At 39.6% G+C, this 21,240-nt stretch overlaps 2 protein-coding genes across 4 annotated transcripts in view; one reads left to right on the top strand and one right to left on the bottom strand.

Annotated features, from left to right (window-relative positions):
* Window positions 1–21,240, bottom strand: part of TDRD9 (tudor domain containing 9) — a 152,424-nt gene that overhangs the window by 130,422 nt on the left and 762 nt on the right. For 2 of the 3 annotated variants that reach the window (XM_084631267.1, XM_084631265.1), the window contains exon 2: window positions 3,072–3,172. In XM_084631267.1, the coding sequence (XP_084487393.1) occupies window positions 3,072–3,172 (101 nt within the window). Of the gene's footprint in view, window positions 1–3,071; window positions 3,173–20,902; window positions 21,138–21,240 lie in introns of those variants that run through there. The other variant, XM_084631266.1, reaches the window with a different exon arrangement.
* RD3L (RD3 like) lies at window positions 13,937–17,110 on the top strand. The gene is made up of 4 exons (XM_084631268.1): window positions 13,937–14,007; window positions 14,893–14,990; window positions 15,629–15,934; window positions 16,755–17,110. The coding sequence occupies exons 3-4, from the start codon at window positions 15,636–15,638 to the stop codon at window positions 17,050–17,052; spliced, it is 597 nt and encodes a 198-aa protein (XP_084487394.1). The 5' UTR covers window positions 13,937–14,007; window positions 14,893–14,990; window positions 15,629–15,635; the 3' UTR covers window positions 17,053–17,110.

The following is a 21,240-nucleotide window of genomic DNA, read 5'->3' as shown; positions in this document are numbered from 1 at the left end:
GCCTATGGCAAGGTTTCATGAACCTTCCCTCTGGATCACTATGCTGAACTAGATGGACCACTCCACCAGTCTAATTCACTAGGATGATTCCCATATCCCTAAATCAAGTAAAACAAGTGCCACAAAAACAACTGTTAATTATAACTGAGTCTTAGCCCTCCTAAAATCGGCAGTCGTTAACATTTTACTATCCGTAAATTTTATTTTAAGATAGGTGCTTTGTTTGGCCTTTAAAAAAAAACATTTATGACTGAGGTATTAATCTCACATTTCTCAAACTCAGACGCCGTTTTCCTTTTTAACACTATCCAGCCATAGGAATCTTGAATCTGCTTATTTGGAAGAAGTGGTGGCAGCCATATATTTCAAATGTCTTGAATGTTTTGTGATACAGAAAGTCTTGCTAGGTTTTTGCCACTTGGTCGCAGAATGCCACAGGCCGTCTTCTAGTTCCATCACTATCCAGTCTGCTTAGTTTCCCCGCAATTTATACCATACAGCTGGGGGCAGAACACTGATCAGAAGAGATTGACTGCAACACAGGAATCTGCATGAACTGAGCTCCCACACCATGACAAAGTGGAACAGTACGAAAAGACAAGAGAGAAATAACTGGAGAGCATCCATATGCTATTCTGTGTTTTTATTTATATTCAGTGGGATAATTAATAAATGCTGTTTCAGTAAGTGACAAGTTAAAGGAGGGATGTAACTATTTATAGTATATTGAGGGTATAAACATGAAGGAGAAGTTTTAGGGCAGACCAAGAAAACAGAAATAGGAGAAATGGAAGAATATTAGGAAAAGATAAATTTAGCAGGCAGAATATCAGTAAAGATTTCTCAGCTGGAATATATAAACTTCCTATTTCTTTCATGAAAAGTATTGCAAGCACCAATCTCTTTTAAAAATAAATTGGTGAAACCACTAGAAAATATACTTTAGGTAGAAATCTTCTGTTAGCAAGGGAAAAGGTGTACAAATGACAAATATTTGTCTATAATCACTATTAATATATAATGGCATAACTAGGCATTCTGCAATTAAAGGACTATTTAGCTCATTTCTTTTATGAAACTTCACATACTGGGGCCAACTTGATGCCCTCTCACCTAGTCACTGAAAGAGATGAGAAGACTAGGGCATACACTGTATCTTTATCAAAAAAAGGGCTGTCCTGCATTAACTTATTCTGAGGTTAAGTAGCATGGTAACTGTTTGAAGCTGAGCTATCTTGAAATCCTAGTCAGTTTCACACTCCTATCAGAACTGCTGGGAAAGTGGTGCAGTCAAATTTCCCTCTACTAAGGGCATTTTGAAGGGGGAGACACACATACATAGAAATAAATTGAAGTGGATGACAGCAGTGCAGGAAAAGAGGCCAAGAGAAACAACAATCAATTGGATTGGTAACTGGAACAATACAGAATAAAGAGTTAATTTCGATATTAGTAACTTGTAAGACGCCCCATTGTATTAATTTTGATTGATTAAATGAGCCAAGCAAGTCAAAGGTACTAATGAGACGCAGTCATTGTACAACTCTAAACAGTCCTGGTTAAGGTTTTGAGCACAGAGACCTCGACATGCTTAGTCCTATGGCAAGCATACCATTACATTTTTAAAAAACTTTTATTAAAGATATAGAAAAAGGAAAAACAGTTAGTATTTGAAATGTAAGTATTAATTAAGACTTTCATTTTAACAATATTCCTTATTCATTTTCACTTTAGCTATAGAGTTTTCAAAAGGAAAAAATCCTTGGACAGTTTTTCCGATAGTATTAAAGAGGGTAATAACTGTCCTTTTGGGGGGCAGAGTGGAAGAAGAAAAGTCAGTTGAGAGAACTGGACTTTAACAGCTCCAGACCATGCTTCCTAGGGGAAAAAAAAAAAAAAAAACCACATAAAAGGGAAGAGCAAAGAACAGCAAAGATAGAAAATACAGCTTTTGTCTCTGGTGCTGATTCCTATTTGCAACCTCACTGCTAGAGAAACACAGCCCAGTCTCATCAACCACTTCAAAACCTCACAAATTTTTACCAGTATCAGGGCTATTTAGGGGATTGCTTTAGCTGCTTCTTTGGTCATGAGGCTTTCACCAGTGTTGCAAAGGATACAGTCTTGTCTCGCTATGCCAGACTCTTTAATTTAAAAAGAGATGGCAAAAAGATACAAAAGAAGAAATACGGTGGGTGAGGGAAGCATGGCAGGGGGTGGACAAAGTCTCACATTCCAGGCAGTGTTCAGGATTTAGCCAAAGCCAGTGGAGGTAGCAATGTCATCTGGGTCCCTCTCTCTGGCCTGTACATCCCTCAGGCTCAGGTTAGAGAAGGCCCAACGGTCTGATGGTGAATCCCAAGGTCCCAGGCCACAGTGGAAGTGGCAGCCATTATGGTGAAGCTCACTCTTTCCAGTCCACCAGTCTCCCAGCCAGCCTACTTGAGTCTCTCCCCAAAAAAAGCCACAAAGAAAAGTGATAGGGACAAGAGCCCATTCTCTCATTTTATCTACCAATTAGGCTTAATTTACAACCCACCAACTTTGGGCCATTAGTTTCCAGTCCCACACGCCTTTTGTTTACCAGGCATGACATCTCAACACAGTGCTCGAGTTATATCAGTAGGCCTTTTTGTTTGGACTAATTCAGTCCATCTTCCATTTGTAGCTTTTTCCATCAACATTTGTTACAGATGATTGGAATATTTTATATTTAGTCCACTTTCCAACAGTTGGACTTACAATTGGGGGCTTACTAGGCCCAAAATATTACCACAAACCATCTCTTTAAGTATACATGGAAAAACCTTCTCACACAAATATATGCATATATTGCAATCCTAAATTAAATATATATAACCTTATTAAAGCGCACTGTATCTGTGCACTTGCATCTGCACACAACCCACTTATACACGTAAGTCAACTGTTCACTTGTTAATACCAGTCCATCCTTAAACAAAATACAACAAATGCAGACATAATATGTCACAAACAGACCACACAGTTTAAGCTCTTTGTTTTTTTTTAACATTAGGATCAGGAGTGGGCAAAGAGCATTCACTGTTCACCTGGTCCAAAGTGAACGCTGTCACATTTGTCCAGTTCTTGCGCCTCCAGTTTTCTGTACTTTTCAATATATTCAGCTCCAGCGTTCTCTTTGTTATGTACCCTGAAAAAGAAATGAAAACAAGTTAATGTATCCTTTCTAGCCTCAAGGAAAAGGGTAAACAAATCTCTGGGACAAGAGGGTTACTCAATAACTTCAGGGCCTCCACATCATGCTATGGCAGGATCTACCCTACAGAATGCACCACCCAGGCAGCAATGTTGTCCCTGGTACTTAGATGCTATCCTGGTTATGGCACCACATTTTCTGAACATCTTTACGTTCTGAATTCTAACCCCCCGAGTGACCAATAATGGTGGGGGGAGGAGGGCTGACCATTTAGTCCTAATTTTCCCATCAAAATAGAAATTAAGATTTCTTTTGGACAAAAAGCCCAGGTAATTCTGCCAAGAAAGGATTAAACAGAACACTATTATTCTTTTTTAATATCCATCTTGCATGATTTTCTGGAGATAGAATAGTAACATGAGAAAATATGATCATATTTGCAGCCTTAACGAAGTTTGTTATCCTTGAGATAAAAAAAGGGTGGGGGGGGGTTGTTTTGTTTTTGCAGGAAGGAGGTAGAACAACACTATTAACAAGCATTAGATCAATGGCCTCACTTGAAATCCTAAAAGTTATATTAGTTATGTCTACGAATCAGGAATATACCTTCTACATCCTGCCAATTCATAAAGTATTCTGTTCTACATAACACATAGCAAACAATATGAACAAGAAGAAAAGGAGTACTTGTGGCACCTTAGAGACTAACAAATTTATTTTAGCATAAGCTTTCGTGAGCTACAGCTCAATTCATCAGATGCATTCATTGGAAAATACAGTGGGGAGATTTATATACATAGTGTCAAAGTTTGACTCAGACTCACAATGTATCAGACCACTCTGTTTTATTAGCAAAGCTGCTCTGCTAATACATTTAGAAGTGAGCCCCCCGAGTGGGGCTTGTGTCTTTTAATTTATACAGTTTTTTGGAGAACAAGTTACAGAGAAGTTACAGACAAAAGAAGAAAAAGATTTTAGTCACCACCCTTTGAGATCCTGAGACCAGTCACGTATCTTCAATTACCTGCCACCCTTAACAATCTCCTTTAACAGCTTCCAGTTAACTAATTGCCCTTCACACCTTCCATTCTGATGCCTGCTTCTCAGACGTGCTGGCTCTATCTTAATTGCTTCTCCATTCAAAAGCTAACTGTCCCTACGTGTACTCCCTCAGATACTTTGTAACATGTTTTGGCATGCCCTCTCATATACAATGTATCCAGCATGTCCCCTTACACAATGTTATACTTCCACAATAGAGAACATGAAACCATGGGTGTTACCATACTCACTGTAACGAGAGTGATCACTTAAGGTGAGATATTACCAGCAGGAGAGCACGGGGGAGGGAGGGTGACACACCTTTTGTAGTGATAATCAAGGTGGCCATTTCCAGCAGTTGACAAGAACGTGTGAGGAACAGTGGGGGGGAACAAACATGGGGAAATAGTTTTACTCTGTGTAATGACCCATCCACTCCCAGTCTCTATTCAAGCCTAAGTTAATTGTATCCAGTTTGCAAATTAATTCCAATTCAGCAGTCTCTTGTTGGAGTCTGTTTTTGACATTTTTTTTGGTTGAAGTATTGCCACTTTTAGGTTTGTAATTGAGTGACCAAAGAGATTGAAGTGTTCTCCCTCTGATTTGTGTCCATATATTCTTTTACATAGAGACTGTCCAGTTTGGCCAATGTACATAGCAGAGGGGCATTGCTGGCACATATCACATTGGTAGATGTGCAGGTGAACGAGCCTCTTATAGCATAGCTGATGTGATTAGGCCCCATGATGGTGCCCCCTGAATAGATATGTGGGCACAGTTGGCAACAGGCTTTCTTGCAAGGATAGGTTCCTGCGTTAGTGGTTCTGTTGTGTGGTGTGTGGTTGCTGGTGAGTATTTGCTTCAGGTTGGGGGGCTGTCTGTAAGCAAGGACTGGCCCGTCTCCCAAGATCTGTGAGAGTGATGGGTCGTCCTTCAGGATAGGTTGTAGATCCTTAATAATGCGTTGGAGAGGTTTTAGTTGGGGGCTGAAGGTGATGGTTAGTGGCGTTCTGTTACTTTCTTTGTTGGGCCTGTCCTGTAGTAGGTGACTTCTGGGTACTCTTCTGGCTCTGTCAATCTGTTTCTTCACTTCAGCAGGTGGATACTGTAGTTCTAAGAACGCTTGATAGAGATCTTGTAGGTGTTTGTCTCTGTCTGAGGGGTTGGAGCAAATGTGCGGTTGTATCGTAGAGCTTGGCTGTAGACAATGGATCGTGTGGTGTGGTCTGGATGAAAGCTGGAGCCATGTAGGTAGGAAAAGCGGTCAGTAGGTTTCCGGTATAGGGTGGTGTTTATGTTACCATCGCTAATTAGTACTGTAGTGTCCAGGAAGTAGATCTCTTGTGTGGACTGGTCCGGGCTGAGGTTGATGGTGGGATGGAAATTGTTGAAATCATGGTGGAATTCCTCAAAGGCTTCTTTTCCATGAGTCCAGATGATGAAGATGTCATCAATGTAGCACGAGTAGGGGCATTAGGGGACGAGAGCTGAGGAAGCGTTGTTCTAAGTCAGCCATAAAAATGTTGGCATACTGTGGGGCCATGCGGGTACCCATAGCAGTGCCGCTGAGTTGAAGGTATACATTGTCCCCAAATGTGAAATAGTTATGGGTGAGGACAAAGTCACAAAGTTCAGCCACCAGGTTTGCCGTGACATTATCGGGGATACTGTTCCTGACGGCTTGTAGTCCATCTTTGTGTGGAATGTTGGTGTAGAGGGCTTCTACATCCATAGTGGCCAGGATGGTGTTTTCAGGAAGATCACCGATAGATTGTAGTTTCCTCAGGAAGTCAGTGGTGTCTCGAAGATAGCTGGGAGTGCTGGTAGCGTAAGGCCTGAAGAGGGAGTCTACATAGCCAGACAATCCTGCTGTCAGGGTGCCAATGCCTGAGAAGATGGGGCGTCCAGGATTTCCAGGTTTATGGATCTTGGGTAGCAGATAGAGTACCCCCAGGTCGGGGCTCCAGGAGCGTGTCTGTGCGGATTTGTTCTTGTGCTTTTTCAGGGAGTTTCTTGAGCAAATGCTGTAGTTTCTTTTGGTAACCCTCAGTAGGATCAAAGGGTAATGGCTTGTAGAAAGTGGTGTTGGAGAGCTGCTGATCAGCCTCTTGTTCATATTCTGACCTATTCATGATGACAACAGCACCTCCTTTGTCAGCCTTTTTGATTATGATGTCAGAGTTGTTTCTGAGGCTGTGGATGGCATTGTGTTCTGCACGGCTGAGGTTATGGGGCAAGTGATGCTGCTTTTCCACAGTTTCAGCCCGTGCATGAACAAGCTGCCTTCTGGATCCCCTCCGAAACAAGAGCAGCAGATGTACAGTAAAGAATTTAAAAGTTTGAATAACTAAAAGTGAACAATTTGGCTTATTGTTGGAGTGATACATCAAAATCTACACAGCAAAAAAAGTTTTAGTGATAATTCCTTTCTAATAATGGCTGTTTGCTTGCTTGGACTACAAAATAATTAGTCTGTCATCAGTTTCAATCATTCTGCTCCCTTCCCAGTCTACCATTTCAGTTTCTTGTCTACCCCAGCCCACCACCACAAACCCATAAATCAAAACTAAGTTCTGGCAATTAAATACTACTGCAAGCACTCTGCACCCGCTGCTACTTCTGTTTAGTCCATTGCTAATCTCAGTCCATTGTTAGTTCAAACCATATTCCAATGACGTTCTCACAGAAACACTTTGTTGTACGATCATCTAGTCTATACATTTCCTTGGCCCGAACAATCAAGCAGAACAGTGGGACCACTCACCCCAGGGCAGCTGCAGGGGGTTCCCCCACCAGGGCCGGGAGTTGCAGGGCTGCTGGCTGGGAGTTCCAGCCCCAGGGGAAAAAATGTCATGGAGGTCAATGGAAGCCATGGATTCCATGACCTCCGTGACACAATCGTAGCCTTAGTTATACGCAATTGAAAACAGTGCCTTACATAGGAAGTGTTAAGCAACCTTAATTATAGGGAATACTAATGCCCTCACCTATAATACAAATGCTCTATGATCTGTCATGGCTGTCTGTGGTTGGAACATAACATGTTAGTATATACCAATGAAGCCCTAAATAGCCTGTGACCTGCCTATTTTTAGAAATACTTTAGATCAGTGGATGAGCCTGAGCTGGAGCTTCCTTGGCCTCAAAGGATATGTCTACACTGCAGTTAGATACCTGCAGCTGCTCCGTGCCAGCTGGCTTGGGCAGTTCAACTGCATTGTAGATGTTCAGATTCAGGCTGAAACCTTGGCCCTAGGACCCTGTGGGGTGGGTAGTTCCCAGAGCTCTAGCTGCACACGGAGCCTAAACATCTACACCACAATTAAACAGCCCTTATTCTGGACTCCATGAGCCTCCGTCAGGGGCCCACTGCAGGAGTCTAACAGCAGGCAGACTTAACCAAAGAGAAGTCTGGCTGGCAAGATGTACTCTATGAAGGCACCTGGGTGATGTTTAAGGGGAAATATTTACGGAAGGTGGGTTACTTTTCCTCATTTACCTTTTGCTATATGATTTAAATACTGTCATTTTTGCAGGGCTGGTACTGATTTTATTTTTTTCACTGTTTTCAACTGTTTTTAAATAACTTATTGGCACATGTTTGGAACAGACACCTTTGTGGTAGTATTATAAATCCAAACAATATAAAAAAAATTAATGTCAAATGAACAAAATACAACTGTCATTTCAGAAGAATTACTAGAAGGGAAACACAGTTTAACACGAGAAATTGTTGGCACATTCAGCTGTAAATGCTCTCAGTGCACCGAGGGCGCCTTGCTTTAAATAAATTCAGCAAGAGAAAGGTCTTCCTTTACTTGAAGCTATAAAATGACCTCCAATAGGTCAACCAGGCAAACATAACAAAAGGAAATCACTCAGTAAATTTTAAATTAGAAGACTCTTTTGAAATATCAGACAAAACAGACTCTTTCGAACAGTTTTCACAATGGAAAAAATGACAAAGCTCAGCCACTATTACATTAATATGCCAGGCCCAACTAAAGGAAAATGTCTTGTTTAATGAAACATACTAAAATATTTATATACACTGAATATAGTGCGTTTTAGGTGCTAGTATTTTAAAAATTGTTAAATACAAAGATGTATACATAATGACGTTCCCTGAAAAATAACTGATTCCCCCAACAAGTGCTTGACCTATGAAGAGAATGTTAAGCATAATGGCAAGCAAAAATTGTTAAGGATGTGTCCTTTTAAGGAGGAAGATACTTTCTGGGGAAGAAGCAAGAGACTGTAATTTTCCACTTAATACAACTCTGTTTGTGGAGAAGGAAAAAAAAAACAAACAAACAATCTGCAACTGTTCCAGTCTTGGATTTGCCATTAATTTCACCTTAAAAAAAGATGTGAATGCACCTTAAATTGGATACCATGCATAAGCTTAATCAGAATAGTTAGTGAACGATCACAAACAAAGTGTTCTTGGATGAGGTTTACAAAAAACACTTAACTGTCATGTTTCTGATACACTTATTTTTCCCACTTTAATTTCCATATTTCATTCACCAGAACACTGCTGTTAGTATGGGACTAAGAGTTATACTTAAAAACTAATGTGATTCACTTTCTAGATCAAAAAAGAAATGGTCTGAACTAAGTTGTTGCTATCCAGTACAAGAATGCTCTCCCGCTTCTCTCCCAGTAGCATAGCTTCCTCTTTTCTCCTCTTCACACAAACCTCAGGAAAAAAGGACAGAAACCTAAAGCTGCAAAGGAATTGTTGTATAGGGAGCAGTACTACTACTTTAAAATTTTAGTATAATACACACAGACTGTTTCATGGCCTCTTTTCTGAAGCTAAAATAATGTGACACTTTACATAACTGAACATTTGCTATAACAGCGAATAACCTTCAACTAGGGTTTGCTGAAGGTCACAATAAAAGTGTCTTTCCTTTTACTGGCAGTTGATATTCAATACTTTGAGTTTGTAATCTTAACTACAAAGATATACTAACTTAAAAGAAAATGTACAGCCAGTCAAAAGTCCTAATACTCAATCCTATAAGGCATGCAGAATGATTTTAGAAATTCAGCTTCAGGGCTTTATATTTACATTCTAAATAAAAAAAACTGAAAATGGTAGCACTACAACAGGAAGCCACTAGTGGAAATATTACTGTTCTGAATTAGGGCAGTGTAGCCATCAAACACTGAGTTACACAATATAAAAGCTGAACTAAGGTAAGGATTTTTAGAAGAGTCAATGAGTTTTATGCTCTGAACTCCCTAAGGCTCTGTAACAATGGATTTTTCAAAATTTAAAAGACATACCATTTTCTCAAAATAAAAAGGTTTATATTTAAAAATATTAAATGACTGCACAGATGTTTCTCATGCTAGTTATTTAACTTTCCTCCTCTTAGGAAATTACAAGTCAAAAAAAAGTCCATTGGCACAACTACACGTTTCAGTTGAAGTATAAGCACCAAAAACCAAACCCCACCACAATATTTATATTTTGAAGAATGGAAAAGAAAACTTTTGGTTTCAGACAAAACAATTTAGTTTCAGTGTCTGAAAAGTAACAGCTTTTTACTATAACAATAGTTCTTTGAGACCTTCTGTATCCTGCCAACTCTACAGCAAAAGAAAGAGTAGCAGCCACTAACTCCAAGGAGAAAGCCACACACTCACCACAATAGCAGGCAACACCCCTGCTACTTAAAGAGGTTTGGGAGGGAAGGATGACCTTTGTGATCAGCGGAATCTTGGGATACCCTGCTGAGCTCTGTGGAATTGGCTTCCCCTTTGTGATCTCTGGGCTCCATCTTTTCTCCTCTGGTCTTTTGGTTCCACAGGACAATTTGGAAGAGCAACAGTATTCGCTCATGAACTACTCACTCAGGATACTAAAATGAGCTGTCACAGCAGGTTGTGTAACCCTTCATACCATAATTGTCCCTCTCCTTTCTTACATGCTTTAATAGGTCAAATCATTGAAATGTTTACATTTCAATTACTGTAACTCACCATACAAATTAATCCATCATAGAGATGCACAGAGCAGTTTCCCCCTCTCAAGCTATCGTTTCGGACTCTCTGCAGACATCTATATAGTGGGTACACACTGTTCATCTTTACAAGGTCTTCTTCACAAGCATAAAGCCAAGAAACTTTCATAAAACAAAAAGTGATCCTAGAGAACAAAGTAGCAGACTTCTAAGTTAAGTGTAACTCAGCCTAAATCAAGCCCTGGGAAGGAATGCTAACTTTGTAGGCCTGGCAGACTGTGCTAAATTCCAAAACAGCTACATGAAGGTTAGTGTCTAAAGGCCTTGGATTATAATACTGAAGCGTCCATTACCAACACTGCAGACACTATAATTGAGACTCAAATTAAATGTATACCTCAAATTAAAAAAAACACAGAGGACCAAAAAAGTGCCACCAAAGTAAAAGAAGTGGTTAGAGGCAAAAACGCATCCTTTAAAAATTAGAAGTCAAATCCTATTGAGGAAAATAGAAAAGAGCATAAACTCTGGCAAGTGAGGTGTAAAAATATAATTAGGAAGGCCAAAAAAGAAAAAGAAAGGCCAAAAGAAGGCCAAGAACAGCTAGCCAAAGACTCAAAAAGTAACAGCAAAAAAAAAAAAAAATTTAAGTACACCAGAAGCAGGAAGCCTGTTAAGCAATCAGTGGGGCCACTGGACAATTAAAATGCTAAACGACTACTCAAGGACAGTAAGACCATTGCAGAGAAACTAAATGAATTCTTTGAATCAGTCTTCAAGGCTGAGGATGTGAGGGAGATTCCCAAACCTGAGCAACTGTCCCAGATTGAGGTGTCATTAAGAGAAGGTTTTGGAACAAACTGGTCAATTAAATAGTAATAAGTCACCAGGACCAGATGGCATTCACCCAAGAGTTCTGAAGGAACTCAAATGTGAAATTGCAGAACTACTAACTGTGGTATATAACCTATAATTTAAATCAGCTTCTGTACCAGATGACTGGAGGATAGCTAATGTGATGCCAATTTTTCAAAAAGGCTCAAGAGCCAATCCTGGCAATTACAGGCCGGTAAGCCTAACTTCAGTACCAGGCGAACTGGTTGAAACTATAGCAAAGAACAGAATTATCAGACACACAGAAGAACATGATTTGTTGGGGTAAGAGGCAACATGGATTTTGAAGAGGGAAATCATGCCTCAACAATCTACTAGAATTTTCTGTGGGGGTCAACAAGCATGTCGATAACGGTGATCCAGTGGATATAGCATACTTGGACTTTTAAAAAGCCTTTAATACAGTCCCTCACCAAAGGCTCTTAAGCAAAGTAAGCAGTCATGGGATAAGACGGAAGGTCCTCTCATGGATCAGTAAGTGGTTAAAAGACAGGAGACAAAGGGTAGGAATAAATGGTCAGTTTTCAGAATGGAGAGAGGTAAATAGTGATGGCCCCCGGGGTCTGTACTGGGACCAATTCTGATCAACACATTCATAATGAAGGATCTTATCAAAACTGCTTGAAGAGATTCAAAAAAGTAGTTCACTCTGGCACTTGCACTTCTTGCTGCGAGCGAGCGACCAAAGAAACACACAGTTGCCCGGCTAAACAAGTCAAGAAGAAATCTAGGAAATGGAGATGGGAGAGAAGACTATTGAGTCCAAAAGGTGACTGGCTACCTTCTGGCCTAATCTGCGTAACAGGAGGAGCTACTACTGAAGTTCAGAAAGGGCTATTATTAATTAAAATGGAGAAGCAGGAATGGATAAGTACATAGTCAATTCACCGCATGTATAACAGTGGGGCACCCCAAGTAAAATACTAGAAATAGTTTTCCATACATTTACTGTGATCTAGAAAAGGGGGTGAATGGTGTGGTAACAATTTGATTACAGAACTTAAATTAGTAAATTTATAGGAAGGATTGTGATCAATTCCTGAAGAACCTAAGCAAACTAGATAACTGGGCAACACAACGGGCAGATGAAGCTAGAGAAAAGAAAGGTAAGACTACTTTACTACTTACTTCAAGGTAAGACTACAATTTGAGATTTTTCTATACACTGATGAGTTTATCTCAGGAAAGAGCTAAAATATTGTGGAAAACTAACTGAAGGCACATGCTCAATCTGCAGCACCAAAGTAAATTGTGCTGTACTGAGCAAGAGATAGGAAAAATATACAGAATTTTATCAACTGATGGTATGGTTTCACCTAAGTATTATACACAGTTTTGGTCATTGTATCTTAAAAATGACCAAGAAAGATTCAGAGAAGGATAATGAAAATGGTTAAAATGTACTGGTTCAGGGATGGGTGAAGAGACGGGGGTTAAAGGACTAAGGGTAAAATTTTCAGAAGCACTTAAGTCCCATTTCCAGAAGTGACTTAGGCTCCTAAATCTTAAAGTCAATGATACCTAAGTGCCTAAATTACTTTTGAAAGTGTGATTTAAGTGCTTTTGAAAATTTTTCCCTAGGTCTACTAAGTGAGGAAGGAAAAACAAGAGTGAGGAGAGATAGTACAGATTGCTAACATAATGATCTCGAAAAAGCCAGTTAGATGCATCTATTGCCAATAAGATAAGAACCAGCGAGCACTCACAATTAAATGGCCACAAATTTAATGTTAAGAAGGAAATACTTTGTGCCATGTGTAATTTAACTATGGAACTACGTGAAGGATATCATTGAGGCAAACAACGTAATAATTTTTAAAAAGAATTTATTCTCTAATTTACTAATTAGGATAAAATTCCTTAATACTTCAGGGTATAAGCCAATTTACCAGCTGAGGCCAAGCACAAATGTCCACCTAATGGTACTGTAGTAAGTGGGGGGAATTATGCCTCCCGAGGAAGCATTCAGGATTGGCCACTGGATATCAGACTAGATTAACTATTGATCTGCTTTGAATCATCCCTAATTCAAAGCCTCACTGAATAGGGATTTGAAGTTTATATGAAGGCATATATAGTATGGATGCTGAGTTTCACTGTTTTATGTCAATGCAATGTTAAAGAACATTTTCAATTTACATCCCCACAAAATACATTAAGGTAACAAGCAAAGCATTGTAGATACAATATCTTTAAAGACTGCTGCTCACTGTGGTTTTAAAGTCATGTATCTTACAGTATTCACCTTCTTGCTTTTTAAAGTTTATATTGTCCAGGTATTGTACAACAGTTTATTTTCTGATACAATACAATCTGATATACTTTTCGAAAAAAAAGTGGTGACACACTAACTGTACTGGAAGAGAGGTGGCAGGAAACATTTTAATTTCAACTGAAAATTTGTGACGACAGTTCTGTCATTATAAGCCCAGCTCTTTTCCTTTTTCATAGTACCATATACAATGCAATGTGAAAACCTTCCAGTTGAAGATGATTAATGCTGACATCTGAATTTTTCCAATGTTTAAGTAGTATCAGCTTTAATAACAGCCATACACGTCATCCTTTATATTGCATGACATTTGGAACAGTTTTACACAATCCCTGTTCTTCCAACAATTCAACAAAACAGTGGAGAGGTAAAAGCAGGAGAGAACAATACTTACAGCAGAAGAGAGAGTCACTAAAACAAACAATACAGAGAGAAGAACAGAAGGCATTTTATATATCATGCCTGCTGTTTAGATTAATAGGAACAGACCTGATAACTGGAACGGAAAATGGCTGCTTCAGCGACCTTTAGCATGCACAATATCATCCCTGAAAATGAAACTTGAAGTGGATATTTTCAATATAATCAACAAGAAAAAAGAACAAGAGATTCACATTCAGTTAAGGGAGAAAAAAAAGTCTATGGTAAGACTTAAAATCCTGTTTTTACTTCAGTCTGAGTTTAATTTACGCCATTGTTCTAACGCTTTATTCATTATAATTAGATTAATATATTTTCCATGGGGTACTGTAGTGGTGCGAAGTTGCTTCTTTAACTACATCTGAAATGATAATTAAAAATGCTAACAGCTAAACTCTACAACTAAAAACAGTTTTAATGCCATGAGATGAAATTCATCAGAAAACAGAGTATTATGATAGCCTAAAAATCTCTGAGCAACTACCTTGTAAGTTGCTTTTTACTGTCACTGCTCAGTTAAGAGAGCTTTCACAAGATCTCACCAGAAAATGATTACTGTTACACATTTACAACTGTAAAGAAACAGCCTCATATATATTTCCCCCACACTAACAGAATACGAAAAATCTTTAGCAACTAAGTGACCTGAATGTTTAGACAGACAATAAAAGGAACAGTTATTTTTAGCGCTCTAAAGGTATAAAAATACAGCACCAAATTCTGACCTACAGCTATGCACAGCCAATCATCACATCATGCGACAGTCTTAACTTTAGCTAGAAGCGCATCTGTAGTTGCTTCAGATATTGTTATTCGTCTGACGACCAACAATACCTTTGGATGTATTTAGCAAAAAGCATCTGAAATCGCTGCCATCTTTTTTTAAATTGCTGCCATAGGCAGAACTCAATTCAAAGGTAGGAGACCTTAATGGACTCTGTGGAAAATACTTAGTTGCCAATGCTAGGTCAACAGGATTTCTCTCTACATTACAAGATGAATTAAACTTAAAAGCAGAAGGAATCGAAATCTCATGCTCAGTCCAGACAGTTATTCTTCCAAGCACAGTTTAAGTGAGTAAATTGGGAAAACTTTTTTTCTTTCAATAGTGGCTACAGCTCAGAAACTGAGTATGCTAGAATAAGAAGAGATCTCAATTCAAGCAAACTCAACCGCAACAACTGGTTCACAAACAAGTGCATCAAAGGTACAGTATGTTATTTTACCCAAGTTAGTGTACTGTTTTGTAATAAATGTGACTAAAAGTTACACCTGTATAACAAAAATATATAATTTAATTTCTGTTACAGTTTTCCAGATGCTAATGAGTAAATAAGAAAAATGTATTTAAAATAAAATACAGGTATGGGATTTTAAAGAGTGACAAATGCAGAATCACACTACCTATCTCTAAATATTGAACAACAACTGCTTAGGAATTCCTTTAACTGAAAGTTTATCATTTTGATCATCATATATTAAAAGCATTTCAGGGTAACAATTTATCAAATGATATTTTCTACTAAGGATGACAATTCAGTTTCAAAGTCTAGTAAATTTTAGTATGATTTAATGGTGCAGATAAAACTACCGAAGAGATAAACTGCTACAACAGTCTCTTTCCATCTTTGTAAAAATGGTAACATGTCATATTTAATTTGAGTTTGGAGGCTTTGATCAGTTACTTCTTAAAGTGTATTAAAGAACTATTTTAACATTGAGCATATGCACATCTATATCAAACGCACCACAAAAAGCATTCTGAATTTTCCATTAATCTTTTTCATGGAAAACAAACACTACAGTTTACCATACAAAGCACTATAATGTTCAATCTTCTCATAGCTAAAAAATGCCACTTTTTGGTTGGATGAAATGGTCAAAAAATGATTCCTACAAATCTGCCAAATATCCTGGCTCAGAAGTAGTGACCAAGACCCTGCTGAGGGAATTGAAATGGCACCTGAAAGAGCGTGAAAGATTAGTACAAGAGATTGAAAATGAACAAAGAGTCCAGAAAAATGGTGTGGATTACAACTGGCTGAAGAACTACCAAAATCCTCAAGCCACAATCCCAGCTACTGAACAAAGGCAGCTTGAAGTCCTTTGTTCACAAATTCAACCTTGCCAAACTGGAACTGTTCTTAGCAGGTAACAATTTTTCTTTCTTGTTACTGTAATTGTCACTTTCTAGGCAACAATTAAGTTCTCCTTATTCTTGTTCAACATTCCAATTCAAAGTTGTTAAAATTTGGTTGTGTTTTTTTCCCCAAAGTAACAATGATTAGGAATTTAAATGAAGACTTATTTGTATAGCTTCCTATAGCTTCTCTAGAAATAACTCTTTAATTTCATAACACAGTACACTGACTAAAGGTCTTCTATATTTTTATTGCATGATCTTCAAAGCACCAGAGAGATAATATAATGCTTAGACATCTGACACCCATCATTTACCTGATGACCACAGAATTGAGTTAGAGTATTAACACAATATTTTATATACAAGCCTCCAGTCTCTTCACATTCTAAAGGGATTGTAATTAAGCATGTCCCAACATTTAGTTAAAACACACACCAATAATTAACTTTTTCTACGTGATATTTTATATGTAAATTCCCCAAATGATATATTTTTATATAGTTTCCTGGGCTGAGTGGGAAGAATAGAACAAACCTATGATCCCTTTAAAGCCCAAAAAATACTTGAGGGCAAAGTCAGTTTAAATCAATTTACCAAGACAGCTTAATACAAAAAAAAAAAAAAATAGTATCCACCGATCTTAACAGCTGTACTGCATCCAAATGCATTGTAGGAGCTTTTTTATTTTTCTCTTCTTTTTTTGGAATAAAGGAAACAAGTGAGGCCAGAAAGTAGTTTTTTCCCCTAAAAAAAGGAAGAGGAGGAAAAGTGTTCTGGAATAGTTTTCAGCACTGACAAATTACATTTCAATTCTTTTTTTGTTTCTAGATTTCGTGAAGTTTTGGCAGAAAATGATGTCTTACCATGGGAAATAGTCTACATATTCAAGCAAGTTTTAAAAGATTTTCTAACTACAACTGAGAAGGAAAACCAACAAGACCAACTGGTAGATGTATGGAATACAAATTGCTCTGAACATTTCACAGTGCCTGGTTACAGCTCTAACAAATCGGACAAAGATGAAATTCCCACAGTTTCAAGTTACGTTGACAAAAATACACAGAGCATGTTTCCCACTTTTTCTCACCGAATCTGGAATCTTCCACATTACTATCCATCAAGTTAAAATTTTTCTTCAGTTATCCGAGTTCCCTTTTATCATCCCAATTCAGAGACGTAAAAACATATAGGAATAAGAAATATGGCATGCTCCCCTTTGTTGCAAGCTCAGAATTTTAAATCCCTAATTATAGTATCTATATATTTTACAAACTTTAATTAAAATCATTAGCCTTTTTACCATTACTATTCCAAGGATGTTGTGTTTAAGGGCACCTTTTAATATAAAGATATGAAAAATATAACCGTAGATCTTTCCAAAAATGTTGAAACTATCCTATTTGTACTGTACCTATAACATCTACTGTAACAAGCAATAGCCATTTTCCATATTTCAAAATCCGATCACTGTGCAAAATGTTAGCAGGGACTTCTGTTCAGTAGTCTACATAGTTTTTTGAAATTCTTCTTAGGAAACAATATACAGTGTGTGAGGTATGCTTTAAAACAGTAATCAATTTATTCAATATAACTGAGAAGTTCTGATGATGAAAACTATTTCACAAGTCCAACAAGAACTTGTAAAAATAATCAAAAGTTATAACATTGTCTGTACTGCTTATGGTTAGTTTTCTGAACTGTTTTCTGCATATGTTGCAATACTGCAAAGCTCCTCAAATGAAGAGAAACGATCTGGATATTTAACTAGCTTTAGTGGCTCGTTGAAAAGACTTAGAGATACCTTTTTATTTCAAAATAAAAATGGTTTTACTTCATCTCCTTGCTTTTCTTGGAAAAAGTTAATTCTTAATCAGGGCTGCAGAATAACTTTGTGATTTTGGTATCTTACAGAATCAGCTTTCTGTAGTGGTGAATGAGTCTGAAAACTTGTTCCAGAAGTTATACATTACTTGAGCATTTGAAATTTAAAAAAACAGACATAAAAGTCTCAATTTTAGTTGTTGCCCCAAGCCATCAATATGGGATCATAATAAAGTTGTATTAGACTCAACTGACATGTAGTAACTGTGGCCTCAACTGGCACAATTAGAGCAGAAAAATCAATGAACATGATGCAAAAACCCACTTTTGCTGCAATTGTGACAGGGCTAGATTTGACTCCCACCATCACAGAAGGAAGATTTCTGCACACTTTTGTTACACAAAAAGCTTCTTCCTCCAGATGTTCTTTTCTTTTGTTAGTCTGTCACACCATTAAAAAAGAAAAATTGGCTCCAATTCTAAGTGTCTTTTCACAAAGGCACTATGGAGAAACAGTTCCTCTGCTTATTCTCCTTCTACAGTATACCAGTAAGACACTTCAATAGAATTCCTCAACACGTAGGACAACTGAAGCTTTGAGAAATATTCATTTACAGATTTCCAGATTAAAAAATAAAGGTTACAATGAAGTTAAGGTTGAGTAGACAAAACAAGAACACATTAGAATTTTTAAAACACTCAAACTTTGAAAAGCTTGAAAATACAAAGAACATTCCAAGTACGAAAAACTAACTGGAAAACAGACTCATGCAATAAAGGTCACTATCTTCTGTCTTCATTTAGTGCTTTGCAAGACAGTCTAAAAAAATTTTTCTTTTTTTCTGAAAGTTTAGTTAACCAAGAGCTCATTTTCCTAAGAGCTTATACTCCTATAACTGCCTATAACTCTAGACATGGAATAGTTTTCCACACACATAGGAACAGGCCTCCCCATACCTTCTGAGCTTTAGAATATTTAGTAACTCATTGGAGACTCTATGACAAACACTGGGAAACAAGAGTGAACCCTCACAAGCATCCTAAGGCGCAGAGAGTATATCTAGGCTACAACCAGAGGCAAGTCAGACATGCAGACTCATGCTAAAGCACTAGAACAGCTGCACTTGGGCTTTAGAGACTGAGCTGCAAGGTTTACACAACTGTTTGTAGCACCTCAGCACAAGCTTAAGTCTGTCGACCTAGGCTCTGAGACTCACTGCCACAGGCTGTGTGGATATATCCGGGGGGGGGGGGGGGGAATGAGCTTACATCTCATAGTGGCAGCAGCCCTACAAAAAACCTCCTGAAACTAATGAGCATATCAAGTAGGTCCAAAGGAAGGGAGTGAACATCCTCCTGATCACTCATTCTAGCCTCAACATCATGCAACACTCAGGTCTGTAGAAGCAAAGTTCCTTTCCTACAATTCTCAGGAATTCCACAGGGAGAGATGACTGTGTGAGAACAGGGAGACTTTGGTAGGAAGAAGCAAAAGGGGCATATCCTATGATTCCTGAGATCTAAGAGAGGGGATTAACCTGTTGAGCCTTTTGATGGACTTTTTTTTTCCCCATTGTCAAATGCCCAAGAAGTTATACTTTGAGCTCTCTCTCTGCAAGAGAAAGTGAAAAGTAATTGAATGTTTACAATTCCAGGACTTGGACATGCTATACTAAGCATTCCAGAATTGACATTCTCTGGTGTAGCTCAAAAAAAACAAAACTAATTTTTTTAATATGATGAAAATTTTGGTCACATGCAATAGACCTTTGCTATGGGAGTCCACTTAAATAGTGGTATCTTTCTATTTTGCCATTTTCTAATTAAAAATGGTAAAGGAGTTTCAAAATTACTTCCTTGTTAGGTCAGGGTATCAAGGCTGAAAAATCTACCACTTAGTGGTCAAACCATCATTCTGCTGCAGTACATAACTAACATGGGCTTCCAAAGAAGGCTAGCCTCAAACAATATGAGATCAACAGCACAGTATTCACAGTTAGACACAAAGATTTATGAGTATAGTATACTCCCAATTATTGGAGCAGCATGGGGGACAGAGATTTTATTCAGGTAACTGGGAGTTTGGATAAGTACAGGAGTGGCAGCAAGCCTTCCGCAGCTCCACTGTCATAGCCCTGCTCATTCACTCCTGTAACAGCAGGCTGCAGAGGGCTCCCTTTGCTGCCACTCCTGCCCTCTCGATTATTGCAGGCACAATGTGGGGGTAAGGCTGCAGTTCTGGAGAAGCAGAGACCAACCGCGAGCCAGGACTCTGCCCTGCCAAGTCCACAGCCTTCCTTGAACCTGGAGTCTTCAAGGATCAGGTGTGACCAGCACTGTGGCAGCACAGAAAGCCTGTCACAGCCCTGCTCACTCACTCCCACGACATCAGAGTTGCAGGCTGGCTGGCATCCCCCACAGCTAGGGAGGCAGGCTCATCCTCCTCCTCCTCACAGTCCTGGCCGGGGTACCTACTCTATTACCCAAATCTCCCTGTTATCTGAATCCCTTCTTTGCCCCCTACAGTCCGTGTTCCCCCACCCTCAACATGAACTACATATGGGAAAAGGAAGGGATTCAGACAACAGGGAGGAGGTTTGGATAACCTCAAGTAACACGGTATTGGATAAACAGGAGCATACTGAATGGCTGAAAAACTCTATGAGTGCTAACAAACCTGCTACCCACCGTGTGGCTTGTGGAGAACTAACATCTTCTGGCAAAAAAAAGTGGTAAGATAACCTCACTCTTGTAATTAATGGTCTCTCAAGAACTTCACTCTACATGAGCTCCCACCCCATGGCTACGTTTCTCAAATCTGTGCCTGTCTTGGCTCATGATAGTTTTGCCCGACCACTAGCCCACACCCAGTTCAAGCCCCACAGCGAGGCCAGGCCATCCCCTTCCCCTTCCCCGCTCAGGAGCCTCAGGCGGGCCAGAGGTCCCCGTCTGCTGTACCACGGCAGAGGAAGTTATCTATTGGCGGGCGCTGGTCCCCAGGCCGCTCCCCACCACCTCTCTGCCCAAGGAAAGAGCCGCGGCAGTGGGGCCGGGCCACTCCAGATCCGTGGCAGGGGAATAATCCCGGCCCGGCGGCGGGGTCAAACCACAGCAGCACCGCTCCCGTCCCGTCCCCGGGCGGCTCCTACACTCACCCGGCGGCGGGCGGCTCCCACGCGGGGGGCCTGGAGCCGCGGCGGAGGGCAGGCACGGCGGCCTGAGGCTCACCGCCCAGTAACTCGACGTTAGCGACCGTCTTGCCGAGAGTGAACCAGTCACTGATCTGGTCGAGGGTGAGATTCCGCAGCATGGCGGGGCCGGGACCGCAAAGGACAGGACTAGAGGCTCCCCGCAACAGTTGGCCGCACCACACCTCACGGGGCGCCGGCACGTGCACGCCGCGCGCTCGCCCGGCCCCGCCCAGCCCCGACCCCACCCCCTGCAGCCACGTGCTCACACTGCGCAGCCGCGGCGAGGACGTGAGCGGCTCAGT

The sequence above is a fragment of the Lepidochelys olivacea genome (genome assembly GCF_965140295.1).
Source record: "Lepidochelys olivacea isolate rLepOli2 genome assembly, chromosome: 6".
Lineage (NCBI taxonomy): Eukaryota > Metazoa > Chordata > Testudines > Cheloniidae > Lepidochelys > Lepidochelys olivacea.
The sequence above is the reverse complement of the archived record's forward strand: the minus strand, read 5'-3'. Positions and strand labels throughout refer to the sequence as shown.